This window comes from Piliocolobus tephrosceles, chromosome X, assembly GCF_002776525.5.
Source record: "Piliocolobus tephrosceles isolate RC106 chromosome X, ASM277652v3, whole genome shotgun sequence".
NCBI lineage: Eukaryota > Metazoa > Chordata > Mammalia > Primates > Cercopithecidae > Piliocolobus > Piliocolobus tephrosceles.
The window spans coordinates 18746114-18765628 of NC_045455.1; the positions used below are offsets into that span (position 1 = coordinate 18746114).

A 19515-nucleotide genomic window follows, 5' to 3' on the forward strand; every position below is an offset into this window, starting at 1 on the left:
CCATTCTCCTGCCTCAGCCTCCCGAGTAGCTGGGACTACAGGCGCCCGCCACCTCGCCCGGCTAGTTTTTTGTATTTTTTAGTAGAGACGGGGTTTCACCGGGTTAGCCAGGATGGTCTGGATCTCCTGACCTCGTGATCCGCCCGTCTCGGCCTCCCAAAGTGCTGGGATTACAGGCTTGAGCCACCGCGCCCGGCCAAGCTCAGCATCTTTAGGTTGCGGGTTGGTTGACTTCATGTGCGCTTCCCTCTTCCATCATCCCGGGGATGTTCCACCCTTCAGGGACCCCAGATTCATTTTGAAGAATCCTTTTCTGGAGTTGAGGAGGCTGCATTGCCTTTGATTCACTCTTGATCATTTTTCTATGATATGGATGAGCATTTACTAAAGTGTGTTGTGCGGAACAATAACCCCTTCCGAAAGGATTTGGGACTCAAATAAATTTGCTAAATGCCCACCCACCAGACACACATGGTCAGGTCTCTCCAGTCTATCCACGGGAAATTCAGATGAAGACTGTAAATGTGAGACTTAAACCCCTTTAGGATTCCTCCCAAATTGTAGCTGTTTTTACTTCACTTAACAGTATCAATTTTTGTTTGCTAGTGTTGATGTCTGGGTTTGGATAAAAGTTCTCATCGTTGGCAGTTTTTACGGTTGCGGTTCTATACTCTGAATTTAAAACCATTCCTCTCTTTATTTGTACCAAGTGACTTTTGCTTTTTAAAAAGATAGATAATTCAAAGTACTGATTTTCCCTGTATGAGAAGAGGAAACCTCCTCATTTTGGTTTGTCATGCTCTGGTAAACTGTCCCTTCTCCGTGATACGCACTTAATCCTCTCAACTGAAAATATTTAGAAGCTCTTTGTAAAAGTAATGAATTTGGTTTGGTCTCCTAAATAATAAACTGTAAAAGAACTTTTTTTTTTTTTTTTTTTTTTTTTTTTTGAGATAAGGTCTCACTGTGTGACCCAGGCTAGAATGCAGTGGTGCAATCTTGGCTCACTGCAGCCTCAATCTCCTGTGCTCAAGGAATCCTCCTACCCATGAACATGTACTTAATTTCATTATTCTTCAGCTTTTGGTTGTTGTTAAATTAGAGCTCTGGTTACAGGGTTGACCACCATTTGTAGAAGTTCATTTGCTAAGAGTGACTTTATAGTATAAAGTGCCTTCTTGCTGGCTGGGCGTAACTGAGGTTCCTGCTTTATCAAGTGAAAACGGAGAGATTAGTGGAGATTTCAAATCATCCATTAGCCAAGGACTGGGCATGCCATGTACTCATGCTGCCACCTTGTGGAGGTCAATGAAATAGAATATTAAAACCAAGGGACAGAACGAAAACTTACAAATGATTGAAAAGCTCCCGTACTGAATATTATATTAAGAATATTGTTTTAAATGAGAACACATGGACACAGGGAGGGGAACATTACACATTGGGGCCTTTCAGTGGATGGGGGCCAAGGGGAGGGAGAGCATTAGGACAAACACCTTATGCATGCAGGGCTTAAAACCTAGCTGACAGGTTGACAGGTGCAGCAAACCACCGTGGCACATGTATACCTATGTAACAAACCTGCAGGTTCTGCACATGTATCCCAGAACTTAAAGTAAAAAAAAAGAGTATTGTTTTAATAAGTTAGCATGAGTTTTCATTTCAAGAAGGTTGCCTTGTCATTGTTACTATCTAAATTTTGTGGAAGTGTGGAGCTGTGTTCACATGAAAATCGGGTAAAAGAGAATGGGCCTTCCTTAAGTACTGAAGACTCCAAACTGTTTATAACCCCACAAAAAAAAAAAAAATATATATATATATATATATATATATATATATATATATATATATATGAAAAGGACTCTAGGATACAATATCTTAAAATAGCAAGGAGAAAGACTTGGGTTATGTTGGTGTGTCAATGACTATTGTATTGTTTTCTTCTCTTTTTGAAGTGATTTGTGTGACTTTATTGAAATGGGCACATTTTATAAACTTTAATTTGTAGGCATCAGAGACCCCAACTCTACAAGGCGTTTCCTTTACTGTCAGACCTGGTGAATTGTTAGCTGTGGTCGGCCCCGTGGGAGCAGGAAAGGTGAGTTAGAATGGTTTTTGGCAGCTTGACGCACCCCACTTCTCATATTAACTTCTTGGGTTTGAGCCCAAGGCTACATGTAACACATTTTTGAATTCGGTATGCTTGGCACGGCATTTCTCAGTACATGGAACATTCGTTTTGCAAGAAGGGTCACATGACCAAGTAAATGTGGGCAGTGCATATCCTGTTTCTCTTGGTTCTTCAAGTTGCGTAATTGGGAACTCCTAGAAGTTGGACATCTCCGTGAAGGAAATTATTTATGTGATCACGATGCAGGATGAAGTGACTAAGAATGTGGGAACTTCTTTTTGTCAAAGTGGACCCTAGATGCTACAAAACATGTGGAGGTTGTGAAGGCTTGTCTGAAAAGCTTTTTTTTTTTTTTTTTGAGACGGAGTCTCGCTCTGTCGCCCAGGCTGGAGTGCAGTGGCCGGATCTCAGCTCACTGCAAGCTCCGCCTCCCGGGTTTATGCCATTCTCCTGCCTCAGCCTCCTGAGTAGCTGGGACTACAGGCGCCAGCCACCTCGCCCGGCTAGTTTTTTGTATATTTTTTAGTAGAGACGGCGTTTCACCGGGTTAGCCAGGATGGTCTCGATCTCCTGACCTTGTGATCCGCCCATCTCGGCCTCCCAAAGTGCTGGGATTACAGGCTTGAGCCACCGCGCCCGGCCCTGAAAAGCTTTAAACATGTTTTGATATGACTTCTCCAAGTCACATGAATATACATTTAATAAACCTGTAGTCAGGTGTATAGTCCTGTGTTAGGAGTAAAAGATACACCTGTAATCAAGACCTAGACACCACTGCCCTCCAGAACTTTCTGGTGTCTGGGGTGAGACAGATAATACAAACAGATGATTTCAGTTCAATGTTCTAAGTGTTCCGATAGTGGGGGGCACAGACATGTCACGTCTGTGCATTGTAGAAGATGTGAAGGAAACATGCATACAGAATTAGTGTCATGCATTGTAAAGCAACGCAATAAATCCAGATGTAGGTATATAACCAATACGGCGGTTTCACAATTGAAGTTTGCTCTCCAGAGACACGATTCTTGGGTAGTTAAAAATAAAAGTCCTTCCTAGTGCACAGGGTATATTGTTTATTTTTATTTATTCATTCATTTATTCACGTATGTATGTATGTTTAGTTTTTGAGACAGGGTCTCGCTCTGTTGCCCAGGCTGAAGTGCATTGGCGCGATCTAGACTCACTGCAACCTCCACTTCGGGTTCAAGTGATTCTCATGCCTTAGCCTCTCAAGTAACTGGGATTATAGGTGTGCCACCATGCTCGGCTAATGTTTGTAGTTTTAGTAGAGATGGGGTTTCACCATGTTGGCCAGGCTGGTCTCGAACTCCTGGCCTCAAGTGATCCACCTGCCTTGGCCTCCTAAAGTGCTGGGATTATAGGCGTGAGCCACTGCGCCTGGCCAGGATATGTTATTTACATATAGCTTTTGTAGAACTAGTTCTTTGTTCCTGCTGCATTCAATATTGGATATATGAACTATATGTCATGCTTGGCTACTCTGTTGCTGTAAACATCCTTAGTTGTTCTTTGTTCCATGTACCATTTTATTTAGGGGAATGAAACTCATTTAGGGAAACTCGTTAGGGCAGAGTACATTGTTACACTCTGTTTTAATATTCCTTATAAACCACTAGTTTATATGGACCAAAATGTTATTTCCAATTTTTAATCACAATTTCCTGGCTGTACTAGATCCTCTTTTAAATGAATGAATGATGTTTTTCAAGCTCCCAGGAGTGGGCAAGGCTGCATTGCAGTGGCTTATTCTTGTCTCGAGTGTTGACTGAACATGTGTTTTTTTACAATCTGTTTCAGTCATCACTGTTAAGTGCTGTGCTCGGGGAATTGGCCCCAAGTCACGGGCTGGTCAGCGTGCATGGAAGAATTGCTTATGTGTCTCAGCAGCCCTGGGTGTTCTCGGGAACTCTGAGGAGTAATATTTTATTTGGGAAGAAATATGAAAAGGAACGATATGAAAAAGTCATAAAGGCTTGTGCTCTGAAAAAGGTGAGTGGTGACTTTTGGATTTTGTGTACTCCAATGTCAGTATTCACTTGAACAACAAGGTTTATTAGCTTTTTTTTTTTTTAAGTTTGAAAGACCTTTGAATGTTATTTAATACTTTAAGGCAGTCCTCCCAGTAAATAAACACACACATGCTCTGTCCTCTTAAGTCTGATGTGAAAATGATATTTACAGGGTGAATTTGGGGGGGTTTGGTTGGTTTTGTGAAGTTTTATTTACTTTTAACTTTTTTTTTTTCAAAATGGACAATTATAAAAATTTATTTCTTGCTATCATCAACTGGCTGGGCAGAGATTACAGGGCTTTAGTGGGTACCCACTGGTTTGCATCAGGCTCCAGATGTCTGCACCGTGCACTTGGCTGATGTTTCCTGCTTGGGTCCCTCTCAGACCATAGGTTTCCTTCTCCACTCTCTTTAAAAAAGAAAATTTGTTTCAGTAGATTTTGGGGTATAGGTGGTTTTTGGTTACATGGATAATTTTTTCAGTGCAATTTATTATTTAAAGGAAACAAACTGTTTTAAAATTTATTTTTCATTATGTGTCATTTCACCAAGAGAGTGATTGTTTTCAGAAAAGATGAAGCGTTTGATTGTACATTGAGGTTTTCATAAAATTAGTGGATAGTTGATGAAAACTGAGCATACTTAATAGAAGGCTGTAAGTTAGAAAATAGAAAAAATGGTAAATACTGCTAAATACTATGTTACCTTCTTTGGGCCATAAAAACCAGTGAATAATGGCATTAAAGGGCTCTCCCCGGGCTCTGTGCAGTGTGGCCTGGCCATCCTACTGTTATTTTGTACTGTCTGGAAAAGGCCGCCACAGACTGTCACAGGTGTGATGTAGAAGGTTTCCAGCCAGGTGTGCGAGGAATGAGTAATTTTGCTTGAGCAATGGCTGGAATATCATAGATTCTATCTATCAGGTGAGTAATATTTGCTGGTGATTTGGACAGAGAAATCATTGCTTGTTTAATGGGCTATTTCTTCCTCCTGGGCTGTTGTTAATGAGAGATGATGCATTTTCAGAAATGACGTTAAGTTAGCAGTAATGAGCTAGATTTTCATTGAATAGTATATACTGTATAGGAATAGATGGGCTAAGGCAAGCTCCTAGTTATTCAGATTCCACCAGGTGTTAATTTTTTTTTTTCTCTGTCTCACACACACTCACACATATGTGTACACAAAAGTGTATGAAGTTTTAATCTTTTGCCATGATTTCCCAGTGCCTTTGCTATTGCTATCCTCATTTTGTTTATGTTTTTGACATTGCTAGCCTAATTTTTTTAAAGTAAAATTTTCACTTTATTCAAAGTTGGTACAGAATTGCTAACGTTTCCCTAAAATAATTACAATACTTCGGCTTGTCCTGCTCCCCTGCTTCCCTGAAGATCCATTTTAGAGAAATTTTGCAGAAATAGAAGGTCCAAGTAGGGGAATATGCAAGGTGATCTCAGTGTGTTGCAGTGAGTGGAGTGTATCATGTTTTCGGGAATTGAGAAACAGATGGCAAATCTTGCATGTTTTCCCCACTGGTAGTTACAGTTGATAACCAAGAAACTGCTGAGGAGCAGGCCCCGGAGGTAGGAAAGACGGTGTGCCATTTTTCAATGGAAGGCTGGCACTTGGCAACCTGGGCCTTGTCTTTCAGCTCTTTTCCTCCATCATTTCTCTATGACAGGTTAGAAGTGAGGTCCTTGGACCAACATAGGGCTTTCTTGGGAAGGCTTTGTTGCTCTTTGCATATTAATCTGTCAGTTTGGAGATAACCTACTAGTAAACTCTAGAATTTAAGAATGATTTATTCCATAGTAGGCTGTGGTTTCAAGAGTTGAATGTTGCTTATGGCTGGGAAAGTGGAGGATGGGAGCGATGAAATGAACTGTGTGAAAATGAAATGAAATGAAATGATCTCGGAGAGATCAACTGAACATTTGCAGTTCAAGTTCAAAGCCATACCTGCCTAGCACCGGATTCCATTTCCCCTCTGCCAGGCCACCTCTCAGTTGAGAGTGTTTACAAGGTAGAACTATTTTAACAGTTAGGTGATTGATAAAAAGGTAGAATGTGGGACAAAATGTTTTTCAAGCCTTCCATTTTCACCTGTTCAGCTTCTGGTACCCACATGAGACTCCAGGTCCCAGGTGACGCACCCTTGCCTTGCTCCTCCCCACGTCAGAAAGGCTCTGGGGGAAAGCAGGGGTTAGGACAGTGGCTGCCACTGAGCTTCTTCCATAGCCACCTTTGAGGACTGGCCCAGTAATTCGGACAGTGTCCCAGGCACCTGTGGGCTTCTGCATGGCAGGCAGACTCCAGTGGCAATGGGGTCCCCTCGGGGCTGGGCTGCATGGTGACTTCTCGGTTCCTTCCTGGATGTGTGTAAGCACGGACTGCTGGCCCTCGTGCATGGTTCCATCCTCGGTAGGACGGTGGGCCTCCAGTGGAGAAGTTGAACAGAGCAGGAGGCTGGCCCAGCTTTGTCATTTGCTCGCTGTCACTTTGGTTTTTTTTTTTTTTTTTTTCTTACGAGATGGAGTCTCACTCTGTCACCCAGACTGGAGTCTAATGGTGTAATCTCGGCTCATTGCAATCTCTGCTTCCTAGGCTCCAGTGATTCTCCTGCCACAGCTTCCTGAGTAACTGGGATCACAGGTGCATGCCACCATGCCTGGCTAACTTTTTTGTACTTTTAGCAAAGGTGAGGGTTTTGCTATGTTGGCCAACTGGTCTTGAACTCCTGACCTCAAGTGATCCACCTGCCTTGGCTTCCCAAAGTGCTGGGATTATATGCATGAGCCACCATGCACGACCAGCTCGGTGTCACTTTGGACATGTCATGTTACCTGCCTTGGGCCCTTGATGTCTCTGCTGCGAAATAAGGACATAGGGTGAGGTGGTTTCCAAGAGGTTTTGCTCCTGTTCTCAACTGCCATTTATGACTCTTGAGCAGGGGACTGGCAAGAAACCTGGGATCCTCTTAATGAGTTACGAGACCATTTGCTAACTCCTTTTCAAATCCACGTGTCAGTGGTGGGTGTAAGATGGCCATAGAAATAGCAATCCTGGAATTATTTTGGCTTGTAGGTACAGAAATTGCGTGTGTAATCAAAACCTGCTGGACAGAAACGGGCCTGGGTGTCTCCGGTGGTTTGCCTCTGTTTCATTTCTTATTAAGTGGGAGAGATACAACAGGATTATAAAGACTGTAGGCAATGTCTGTAAAATGCAAACATGCCAGGTTTTTGCTAAATAGTAGCTATTGCCCTTTTCTCTAAATCAGTTAATAAGATAAATAAATGATTTTGCCTTATACACTTCCTCATTCACCTCCCGGCCACCCTCCACCACACACACACACACAAAAGTCCTGGAGGAAAAAATAGGAAATAACAAGAATGCTCAGATATATTGATAACAACTAGATATATTGTACTGGATACAACTGAAGTAAATTTATAAGTTAATTGAGCTAAAAATATCTTTTAGATAAAATAATAAGATGGGAAGCAATAGTTCACATTTAGCAGTGTTGGTTTAGGCTAATTACTTATTCAAAGTGATATCATAGCAAATGACAGGACATACCTCAGGAAACAACATACTAATGTTAGATACACAGGTGGGTAGTGGTTAAAATCCTAGGCCTTGGAGCCAGACAGCTCTGGGATTGCGTCTCAGTTCCTCTTTAGTAGGTGTGCGATTTTAGCTCATCGTCTGAACCTTAGAAAGTCTCAGTTTGGTCATCTGTAAAACAGAGATAATAAACTATTCACCTCATAGGCTATTGTGAGGATAAGATTTAATCATGGGCCGGGCGCAGTGGCTCAAACCTGTAATCCCAGCACTTTGGGAGGCCGAGACGGGCGGATCACGAGGTCAGGAGATCGAGACCATCCTGGCTAACCCAGTGAAACCCCGTCTCTACTAAAAAATACAAAAAACTAGCCGGGCGAGGTGGCGGGTGCCTGTAGTCCCAGCTACTCGGGACGTTGAGGCAGGAGAATGGCGTAAACCCAGGAGGCGGAGCTTGCAGTGAGCTGAGGTCCGGCCACTGTACTCCAGCCTGGGCGACAGAGCCAGACTCCGTCAAAAAAAAAAAAAAAAAAAAAAAAAATAGATTTAATCATGAACTTAAAGCATCTGGTTACTAGGCACATAACAGGCCTTCTTCTTAATTATAAGAGCCACCAATTTTGGGTGAAATCACATGAAATGTGACATGCTTGAAAGAATGTATCTGAGTGTATAACTTCCATTATTTGAATTGATATTTATATAGGGGTTCTATACATAGTACAGTAAATAAGTCAACAATAAAAATAGTTACCCTAATAGATGAAATGTATTAATATTATGTCATCCTTTGCATAGTTTCTTTTAATCCTTGAGCACTTTTCAGAAATGAGTATCCAAAGGCATGGAATTGACACATTTGAGTTTAATGTTTTTCTATATAGCTCGCTTGAATATATGCACCCCTTTGGGGTACCCACTATCTTATAATTTCTTCTCATATTTGCCACATTCCTGCCAACTTGGACATTTTCTTTTTAGATTGCCTTGACAATCATAAAATAACTGTTGTTATGCCTTTTTTTTTTTTTTTTTTTTAATCTCTCAGTTGGGAGAACCATATCACTTCTTTGTGACATAATAGGAAATAAATGCTGAGGGCCGGGCGTGATGGCTCACACCTGTAATCCCAGTACTTTGGGTGTCTGAGGTGGGAGGATTGCTTGAGGCCAGGAGTATGAGAGCAGATACTCTCTCTCTTTTTTTAAAGCTGAGTACAAAAGGGATACAATGAGGTGAATCTAACTAGGGTGACTAAGTGGACCGATAGTGCTGTGTATGGATAGAGAGACTTCGAGTTCTGAGTTGTTTCAGTATTGCCTTTAAGTATCTTCTAGTAAGCACTTGGGGAAGCGTGATATGAAAGGGCAACAGGCTGGGAACTGAGATGAGCTTGGTTCAGACTCCAACCTTCCTTTATTAGCTGAGAGTCCTCAGACCAGTTACGTGCTCTCACTTCGTCTCTGTCTCCTCATCTGTACATGTGGTCAGTACTTACTTGGCAGGTTGTCATGAAGATTAGAGATAATACCAGACATCAGGAACAGTGGTTGGTGTATAGCTCTGACATCCAGGAGCTGACTCATGGAGCAAGACGCTGAGTACACACATAAACATTAAGAGGCAGAATACGGCAGGTCCTTCCTAAGAAATATAAACAAGGAACCTAGAAGAGAGAGTGATGTTTTCTGATTGAGGGAATGCAGTTTTGTTTCATAGAAGAGTTTGAGTTGGGCCCTGAAAGAAGAATAGGATATTGATAAGCTATGATAGGAAGGGCCGGTCCAAATGGAAGCAAATTGTGGCCCAAAGCTGGAGAGCCCTGCTCTCTGACTCTGGAACCTGCTTCTTGTGCTGGGGCCTCAGGCCCGGCCCCTGTGACCGTCCCTACAGTGTCCTCAGTGGTCTTTCTGCCTTCAGTGTCACCATGGTTGATGTGCACATGGTAGGATTCCGGTTAGATGGCATCAAACTCACATAGCTACGTCATGGTTTTTCTCTAGTTTCTGTGTCTACATTTCAGTAAAGGTGGTGGTAGATTAATTGGTTAATTTTACTGAGCAGTACCTAATGTGCATAAGATACCTTCCTCCCATTGAGGGCATTTCTGCTTTCTGCTCAACTGTTTCCCTTTAACCAAACTAGAAAATCATGGTTAGGAAATTAGCCTGACTCAGATTGTACTTCAGATCCTTTGAAATATTTTCCCTATCTGAGGCTTGTCCATAAATAGTTTGCCAAGTCAACAACACTCCAGGTTGTTGTAGTACTCAAAGGGCTGCTACCAGGCATGGGGAGAGCGCTCCTTTCCTATTCCCTATCTGCGTGAAATGAGACAGGTGTTTTGAGTGTCTTTTCTAGAAAATGGCTAAGATTGCTGTGCTACAACTTGATGCTGTTTTGAGAATGAAAACAAAACAATGTAAAATCAAGGCACAGAAACTTAACACATCATATGAAGACAATCAGCAATGGAATGAGGCCAAGTAAACAATGTGTGTTTGTGTTTGTGTTTGTGTGGAAGGCTGGAACCCTGTCTTAAAATGGTGCATTGTCTTTTTATGAAAACTGAAAGGAAGAGGTAGTGTTAACTGGTGCCTTGTCTTTTTTTTTTTTTGAGTTGGAGTTTCACTCTTGTTGCCCAGGCTGGAGTGCAGTGGCACAATCTCGCTCACGGCAACCTTTGCCTCCCAGGTTCAAGCGATTCTCCTGCCTTAGCGTCTCAAGTAGCTGGGATTACAGGCATGTGCCAACATGCCCGGCTAATTTTGTATGTTTAGTAGAGATGGGGTTCACCATATTGGCCAGGCTTGTCTTGAACTCTTGACCTCAGGTGATCCACCTGCTTCGGCCTCCCAAAGTGTTGGGATTACAGGTGTGAGCCATGTGCCCAGCTGCATTGTCTTTTTATGAAAACTGAAAGGAAGAGATAGTGTAACTTCTGAGCTCAACAAAGAGATAATGTGAAATAATGAATTTTCATAATGGGGCACTTGCCATCTTTCATTTCATGCCATCTGGTTCAGATTGGAGTATTAGGGGACTCCTATGTGTCTTTGTGGGCTGCCAGGGAGTGGGTTCCAATGGAGATACTGTCTTTTTTTCATTTGGTGATGTACTTTATTTGTGAGATTCATGCTATGAATGGGGTCCTGCTGTTGGTTTGATCAGAAAATATGTCATAGTCATCAATAGCAAATTATAAAGAACTCAGATCCTTTTTCCACTTAGTTCATACACTTACTTTAGATCGTTTCAGTATTCTATGAGTTGATTAATTCTTGTTTCTCCAGGACATTTTGTAAAAGAGATAAAATGAGAACTTAGGGAGGTCAGAGGACTTACTTGTCATGGAGATCTCAATGTGCCATTTGCTTTGTCTCCCTGGCTTTGTCAGAGTAGAGACAAAGAAGTGACACCTTGATCTGTAAGAGGGCTATCTCTGTAGTGTCCTAGGTTGATGCTTATGAAGCTCAGTCAGTACCCAGCGATCTTCTCCACACTTTGTTTGTTTCTGCCAGGATCTGTCTGGTGATAATTATAGGCCATCCAAGTAAAGTTTTCTTTTTTTGACAGAGTCTCTCTCTGTCCCCCAGGCTGGAGTACAGTGGCGCGATCTCGGCTCACTGCAAGTTCCACCTCCCGGGTTCACGCCGTTCTCCTGCCTCAGCCTCCTGAGTAGCTGGGACTACAGGCGCCTGCCACCGCATCTGGCCAATTTTTTGTATTTTTAGTAGAGACAGGGTTTCACTTGTTAGCCAGGATGGTCTTGATCTCCTGACCTCATGATCCACCCGTCTCGGCCTCCCGAAGTGCTGGGATTACAGGCGTGAGCCCCTGCGCCCAGCCCCAAGTAAAGATTTCTAATGTAATGTCATGTAACTTAAACCTGATCATTATCCGGTTATTTTCAGGGATGTTCTTGTCATGTTTTTTTTAACAAAAGTATTATGCTTTGTCAACTTATTTCTTAAATAATTTTTAAATATAACTTTGGCTAGATCCTCAAATAAAAACTTGTTATCCTTCCTAGCTTTTGTTTTTTGGGGGCTTGCATGGAACAAGAGTCTACTTCGTGCATCCAGTCTGTGCATGAGCACGCTGCTCCTTTCCCTTTGGCTTTTCCTGGCTGGGCTGCTCTTTCTGCTCTTATTTTTTGCAGAGTTTTTCTGTCAGTCTATTGTGATGCTTTAAGTATCACTGTGAAGATGGGGCGGGTGTTATCCCTTCTCTGCGAATGGAAAGCTAAGGTGAAAGTCAGCAAAATGGCTTGTGAAGACACCGTTGTTCCTTAATAAGTCCCATGTCTTTATGCTGACAGCCCTCACAGTTGGGTCTCCAGCACAGACCTCCAGACTCACTTATCCAGCAGCAAGTCAGGATTGCCGGTCAGCATTTCAGTTTGGCCATAATCAACCTTTTGCTTTTAACTCTTAAATCTGCATCCCTCATTTCCCGCAGCTCAGTACAGGGTAATCCTGTTCTTCCTTTGTCTTATCCCAAAACCAATGCAGTCCTGCTCTTTTTCTATCAAAACACACACCCATCTCGTCAGCAGAGCCTATAGGTGCTACCTTGAAAATTTGTTCAGCACATGACCACTGATGTTTGCTTCCCTGATCCCCACTCTGGTCCCAGCTACTGTTGTTTCTTGTCTCGATTATTGCCTTGATCAGATCACGTCCTTCCTCCTGTTTCCCTGGGTGTGAGCCCTTGGCTTCTCTTGCCTCTGTCTCTGGCCTCCCCTGTCATCATCCTGTGCTCACAGTTCTGTGGGCATCCGTATTGCTGTTCTGTGAGCACCTTGGCCACGTATCACCCCATGGCTTTTGCACTTGCTTATTCCTCTATGTAGAGCAATCTTCCTGCACTCTGTGCCAGCCAGGCCATCCACTGGCAGGTCTCTGCTCAGACCCCCTCCATCGGAGCCCTTGCTGACCTCCCTATACGAAGTGGACTTTCCCTCTGTCACTCTCTGTCTCCCTAAGCCAGCTTCCTTTTCCTTCTTAGCACTTATCACCTCTTGCATTTGTGTCAATCTTTTATTGTCAGGTCACTCACTGTGGAAACTCTTTCACTGCTGAATTCACAAGGAGTTGGTGCTCAAAATATTCCTGTTAAAATGGCTCAGTCCATAAATGCTATGAAAAGCTACAGCATTAAAACAGATAACGTGCCCTGATGGTATATTTGATAGGTTCAAAGTTACAGTTCAGTTACTATGAAATATATCCATTGCTGTTGATCAAATACTTGTTAATTTCTGAAGAACTAATGTGCAAAGTTTAGGATAACAGAGGGAGAACACGTTTTACGTCTTTTTTTCCCCCCGCCTTCTTTCCTTTGTCCATATAGGATTTACAGCTGTTGGAGGATGGTGATCTGACTGTGATAGGAGATCGGGGAACCACACTGAGTGGAGGGCAGAAAGCGCGGGTAAACCTTGCAAGGTAAGTTGCATTTCAGCAGCCACTATGCAGTTGTCTTTTGTGCAGCTTCTAGTGGTGGTGAGCACATAGGACCCACTTACTGTGTATTGCGTCCTGTGTGAAGCACTTTCTTGGATTATTCTACTGGCACTTGAATGAACATCCTAGTTGTTGAAAGTTGTCGTGTTCTGAGTGAGAGTCTGATATCTCTTTATGTTTTCTAGAGCAGTGTATCAAGATGCTGACATCTATCTCCTGGACGATCCTCTCAGTGCAGTAGATGCGGAAGTTAGCAGGCACTTGTTCGAACTGTGAGTTTGTTTGTGTCTTAAGTCGTTTCTGCTTTCCCAGAGCCATTTCGAGTTGGCTCAGGAAAGCCTTTATGGCTTTCAGCTTGTCCTGCTCTGGTGTTTCCCCTCCCCCTCCACACTGTCCCCTGCTTCCCTGAAGATCCATTTTAGAGAAATTTTGCATAAATACAAGGTCAAGGTAGGAAAATATACAAATGATCTCAGTGTGTTGCAGTGAGTGGACTGTACCATGTTTTCGGGAATGGAGAAACAGATGGCAAATTTTGCAAGTTTTCCCCAACTAGTAGTTACAGTTGATAACCAAGAAACTGCTGAGGAGCAGGCCCCGGAGGTAGGAAAGACGGTGTGCCATTTTTCAATGGAAGGCTGGCACTTGGCAACCTGGGCCTTGTCTTTCAGCTCTTTTCCTCCATCATTTCTCTATGACAGGTTAGAAGTGAGGTCCTTGGACCAACATAGAGCTTTCTTGGGAAGGCTTTGTTGCTCTTTGCATATTAATCTGTCAGTTTGGAGATAACCTACTAGTAAAATCTAGAATTTAAGAATGATTTGCTCCATAGTAGGCTGTGGTTTCAAGATTCTAATGTTGTTTCATGGATTCTTACCAGAATGAACACTGAAGACCCATGTAGGCCTGGCTTGCCTTCGAAACTAGTTGTCTAGAATCTGGCTTCCCTCCCGACTCTTACGTGGTGTTTCTGGGATTTGCTTTCTTTGGCTCTTGCTTAGACATGGAGCCATGGAAGTAGAATGACTCTGGAATCTTTTCTGTGTATTCTGTAACCTCATGTGTGCCGACTGACACTTCCTATGTAGTCTAGACTGGCCTTTTTGAAAGCATTGTGAACTGGTTTTTCCAAAACAGCACCCACATCTGCCCCAGCTTCCTGTTTTTCGCCTTGTTAAGGCCAATGAGCCTTTCCCACTCATTGTAGCCCTTCTGTGCGCACTGAGGTAGATGCTCCTACAGGTGTTACTGCATGAAACATCTTTGCTTGCAGAGGACGGCAGTCAGCCACAGAGAAGATAGCACCCATGCTGGGCTGAGCGAGAGAGACAAGTTCAGATTTCATTCTTGCCCATAAGGAATTTGTCTCTGCAGGGATTCAAGACTAAGTGCATAGGAAAAGTTCAACAGACCCCAAGGCTTAGGGAATTTCAATATAGGACAATATGTTTTATTATTATTGTTTTTTAAGATAGGGTCTCGCTTTGTTGCCCAGGCTGGAGAGCAGTGGTGCAATCTCAGCTCACTGCAGCCTTGACCTCCTGGGTTCAAGAGATTCTCCTGCCTCAGCCTCCCAGGTAGCTGTGACTACAGGCTAGCACCAGCATGCCCAGCTCATTCTGTGTTTTTTTGAAGAGAGGGGGTTTTGCCATGTTGTCCAGGCTGGTCTCCCTATGTTGCCCAGGCTGGTCTCGAACTCTGGGGCTCAAGGGATCCGTCCCGCTCGGCTTCCTGGAGTCCTGGGATTATAGGCGTGAGCCCCTGTGCCCGGCATAGGACAATCAATTTTTTTAAATGGAAGAAGTGGGTAGCTGAGATTGGAAAGGTCACTGAGGGCCAGGCTTGGCTGGAAGTAGCCTGTGGTCCTGCAGGCTGGTAAGGGTTTATAGTGGCTGAGAGTAGGATTCAGTTCCTTTGAAAGAAATAGTAGAAGCAGAGGTGTGCAGACAGGAAGGAGTGAGGCCTGTGGGAAGGACAGCAGGCAGGCACCTGTTCCTGTGGTGGGGGATAGAGAAGGTACTGTGAAAGAAAGCTCTGGAAGTCCTGTGTTGGCCAGCCAGAGCTGCCCTCACAATGCCACAGGCTGGGGGGCTTACACAGCAGCGGGTTGTTTCCGCACAGTTCTAGAGACTGCATGTGCGAGATCAATGCGTCTGCAGGCGCGACTCCTCCCGAGGGCTTTCTTGGCCTGCGGATGGTTGCCTTCTCACCCTTTGCTCCTCATGTCTCTGCATCCAAACCTCCTCTTCCTGAAGAGACACCAGTCAGATTATAGTAGGGCCCACCCTCATGGCCTCATTTTAGTGTAATTACCTCTCTAAAGGTTCTGTGTTAGCCAGGCACTGTGGCTCACGCCTGTAATCCCAGCACTTTGGGAGGCTGAGGCAGGCAGATCACCTGAGCAGTTCGAGACCAGCCTGGCCAACATGGTGAAACCCCATTTCTACTAAAAATACAAAAATCAGTGATGGGTGGTGGTGGGCGCCTGTAATCCCAGCTGCTCCGGAGGCTGAGGCAGGAGAATTGCTTGAACCCAGGAGGTGGAGGTTGCAGTGAGCCAGGATAGCACCATGGTACTCCAGCCTGGGCAACAAGAGTGAGATTCTATAATAATAATAATAATAATAATAATGATAATAATAATAATAATGGTTCTCTGTTCCAGTTCTAAGGTGCTGGGTGAGGGCTGGAACATAGGAACTTTGAGGGGAGCATGGTTCAGTCCATAACAGGTCCTGGATAGCAAAGTGGAGACAGAGTCGGCTGTGTGAGAGTAACTCATCCCTGGGCCCTGGATTCCAGGGGTTTGGACATGAAGTCATCCACTGAGCGTGGGGCTCTACGTGGGCTCCTGAATGTTTCCCCACCAGAGTGCGTATGCAAAATGTGCCTGGTATGGGATGTTGCAGTGGATGTGGATGGTGGTGATGGTGGCACAACGGTGTGTACGTACTTAGCACTACCAAGCTATACACTTAAAAATGCTATAAATGGTAAATGTTATGTCCTGTCTATTTTTCCACAACCAAAGAAATGTGGGTGGCAGCATTGAATCTTTCTCAATGCAGAGTGAGGGAGAAGCTGGCACTCAGTGTGGCCCCGGCACTCTGATCAGAGCCTTGTTTCCTGCCGCCTCCTCCCTGTGCCTTGATGAATTTTCCATTTGGCCGAGAAGGGCCTCTGTGGCTTGCTCCAGTCTTGCACGAGTCCTCACCAGTTCTTTATCACTCGAACAACAATTCCCGGTGGGACACTCTTTTAGAGTCGCCGCAGGGAAGGAGGAAGGTATTTTCATTGCTGAGTATCAGTGTGCGTATCGCACAAGCTCCCCCAAATTTTCCTTTGAACGCAGGAGGTATTTATAAAGTCCTCTTGCACCTTTAAGGATTAATGACTTTGGATATACACTTGTTAGAAGCAAGCTTGTTAAAATTGTTGTTTGCTAATCAGAATCACATTCTTTGGGGAAACTTAGGACAGGGAGCACGAATGCAATTTAGGAAATCACTCAGCAGCAACTGGAGAATGTTCTCAACGAGTTAGAAAATTGGATTGAACAATATGCTATGAAAGATGGCGGTTGTGTTGAAGCTTAGAAATGTGAAGTGTTTTGTATTAAAAGTGAATGAATTACACTTCTATTTGCCATTAACAGTTTTACTTTGATCATGAATATATATCGAGAGTTGTTAAGAGTTGTGTTTTACAACTATATGTTGCAAACACGAAGTGGATTTTATTACATACAAAAAGTGAGGGGCACTTCCATTAACGGATGCCGATCCGATTTGTTACCAGCTATAGATGTGGTTGTATTCTAGAAAGCCTCAAATTCTCAGACCCCTGCCTCCGAGTCTCCTAATCAGAGCTCCCACACTGTTGCCTACCTATTTGTCTTAGTCCATTCAGGCTGCTGATTCAAAATAGCATAAACTCGGTACTCCATATAAACAATAGAAAATTGTTTCTACAGTTCTGGAGGCCAAGATCCAAGATCAAGACGCCAGCAGTTTTGGTGCCTGGAGAGGGCTCACGCTCTGGTTCGTAGACAGCTGTCTTCTCACTGTGGAAGGGGTACGGCAGCTTCCCTGGGCTGGCCCCTTTTACTAATACCATTCGTGTTGGCAGATTCTCACGAAATAGGCCTCACCTCCTAATACCATTCCATTGGTTAGGATTAGGGTTCAGTAGGAATTTGGAGAGGGCCACAAACATTCAGGCACAGCACTAGTTCACCTTCCCTCTTTCAGTTCCTCTCGGACCCCTGTACTTTTAAGCCATGGTTCTAAGTCCTCGAATGGCAAATTGCCCTTTGCCGTCCGCCCCATTCACCTTTCCAACCCTTGTCCACGCAAAACCAGTCCTCCAGCCATGCACACTTCTGTGGGGTGCCTGGAAGGAGGTGTGACTTTCTCACATCTGCCTGTCTGTAAGGGTATTGTTCCTGCCATCGGAGAACCAGGGATAGTATGCCTGGGCAAAAGAGAAAAATGAAAGACACAGATCCTACCTCCTGCCTTTCTCTTCTGCTCCTCGGAGGCCGTAGCACTTTCTCTGTCTGCCTACAGCCCTCAGTGAGCTGCTCTTGGTCCACTTATGTGTCCTTCCCCCCATCCCCCGCACTAGACTGTGAATGCATGAAGGTGCCTTTGCATAGCGCGTTTGTGCCCCAGGACCATTGCACCTGCTGTATCTGCCAGGATTGCTTCCCCCAGATAGTCTCACGGCTCGTACACCACCTCCTTGCAGAGAGGCCTTTCCTGGCCACTCCTTCTAAAGTATAACCTTTGCCTGGCTGTCTCTTCATGGTTTACATTACTACCCAATAGTGTATTTTCTGTGTTTGTGTAGTGAGTGTCCCTACACGATGCAGGGTGTTGTCTGTTTGCTTGACCAGTGGATGTATCCTCGTCACTTAGAGTAGTCCCTGGTACTTCGTCAGTGCTCAGCAAATGTGTCTTAACTGAATGAATGAAGGTAGTGACTGTATCCCTCCCTCCCTCCCTCCCTCCTTCCCTCCCTCCCTCCCTTCCTTCCTTCCTTCCTTGACAGAGTTTTGCCCTGTCACCCAGGCTGGAGTGCAATGGCATGATCATGGCCCACTGCAACTTCCACCTCCTGGGCTCAAGTGATCCTCCTGAGTAGCTGGGACTACAAGTGCACACCCCTACACCCGGCTAAGTTTCGAGTTTTTTGTAGAGATGGAATCTCTCTATGTTGCCCAGACTGGCCTTGAATTTCTGGGCTCGAAAGATCTTCCTGCCTTGGCCTCCCAAAGCGCTGGGTTTATAGGTGTGAGCCACAGCACCTAACCGACTATATCTTTCTCACTTGTGTCACCTCTGACATTGTATGTGTCAGCTCTTAATGTTGTCTTTTTTTTTTTTTTTCTTTTTGAGACAGAGTCTTGCTCTGTTGCCCAGGCTGGAGTGCAGTGACACGATCTTGGATCAGTGCAGACCTCCTGGGTTCAAGTGATTCTTGTGCCTCAGCTACTCGAGTAGCTGGGATTACAGGCATGTGTGACCACATCCACCTAATTTTTGTATTTTTAGTAGAGATTGGATCTCACCATGTTGGCCAGTCTGGTCTCGAACTCCTGACCTCAAGTGATCTGTCTGCCTCAGCCTCCCAAAGTGCTGGAAGTGTAGGCATGAGCCCTCATGCCTGGCCTCTTACCGTAGTCTTTATATAGTATTAGCGTTAAATAGCTCGTTGCTAAATCAATCACTTATTATTTGTTTTATGGCATGACTGAAAGATTTTTACTCTTAAAAATTTGGAAAGTATTTTTTGAGTATAATTTGCCTAAGAAGCATAATTTAGAAAAAATTTCAAGCCATCAATTACAATGTTAGTGTAATTATTTCTGTATCTCATCTACAATGGAAGATGCTAGAAAGAAAACATTTTGAAACCTTTGAGGTGGCTGATACTGGACATAGCACCCCATCAGATTTGATCATTAACATCTCCCTTTAGATATGTATATAAAGGGATTAATGGCAGCCAATTTTTAAATAAAGGGAAACAGTTTCATTGAAAGCTTTAGTACTAAACCTGAAGAGGGGTATAATAGGTTGCGAAACTTAGTTTTGAAATAAGCCAAACTAAGATACCTGAAAGGGGAAAAGTTAATCATTTTGGATATGAAGGATGAAGTGATAGTTTACATATCTGCAGTCTGGAGTTGCGGTTCTGATCACAGGCACTGTCTCTAAAATACTCGCTTATGACTTCTCAATCCTGAATTTCTAAAAGCAGTGGCTGCATATGGGGAAGACTGGACGACAGGGCTAACACTTACTGAG

The 19515-nt window shown here is 43.9% G+C and overlaps 1 protein-coding gene across 1 annotated transcript in view; it reads left to right on the plus strand.

Moving 5' to 3' along the window:
* LOC113219596 (multidrug resistance-associated protein 4-like) overlaps positions 1-19515 on the plus strand; it is a 287215-nt gene that overhangs the window by 116087 nt on the left and 151613 nt on the right. The window contains exons 10-13 of the mRNA XM_026446541.2: positions 2009-2098; positions 3950-4141; positions 13092-13186; positions 13390-13476. Coding sequence (XP_026302326.1) covers positions 2009-2098; positions 3950-4141; positions 13092-13186; positions 13390-13476 — 464 coding nt within the window. The remainder of the gene's footprint in view (positions 1-2008; positions 2099-3949; positions 4142-13091; positions 13187-13389; positions 13477-19515) is intronic.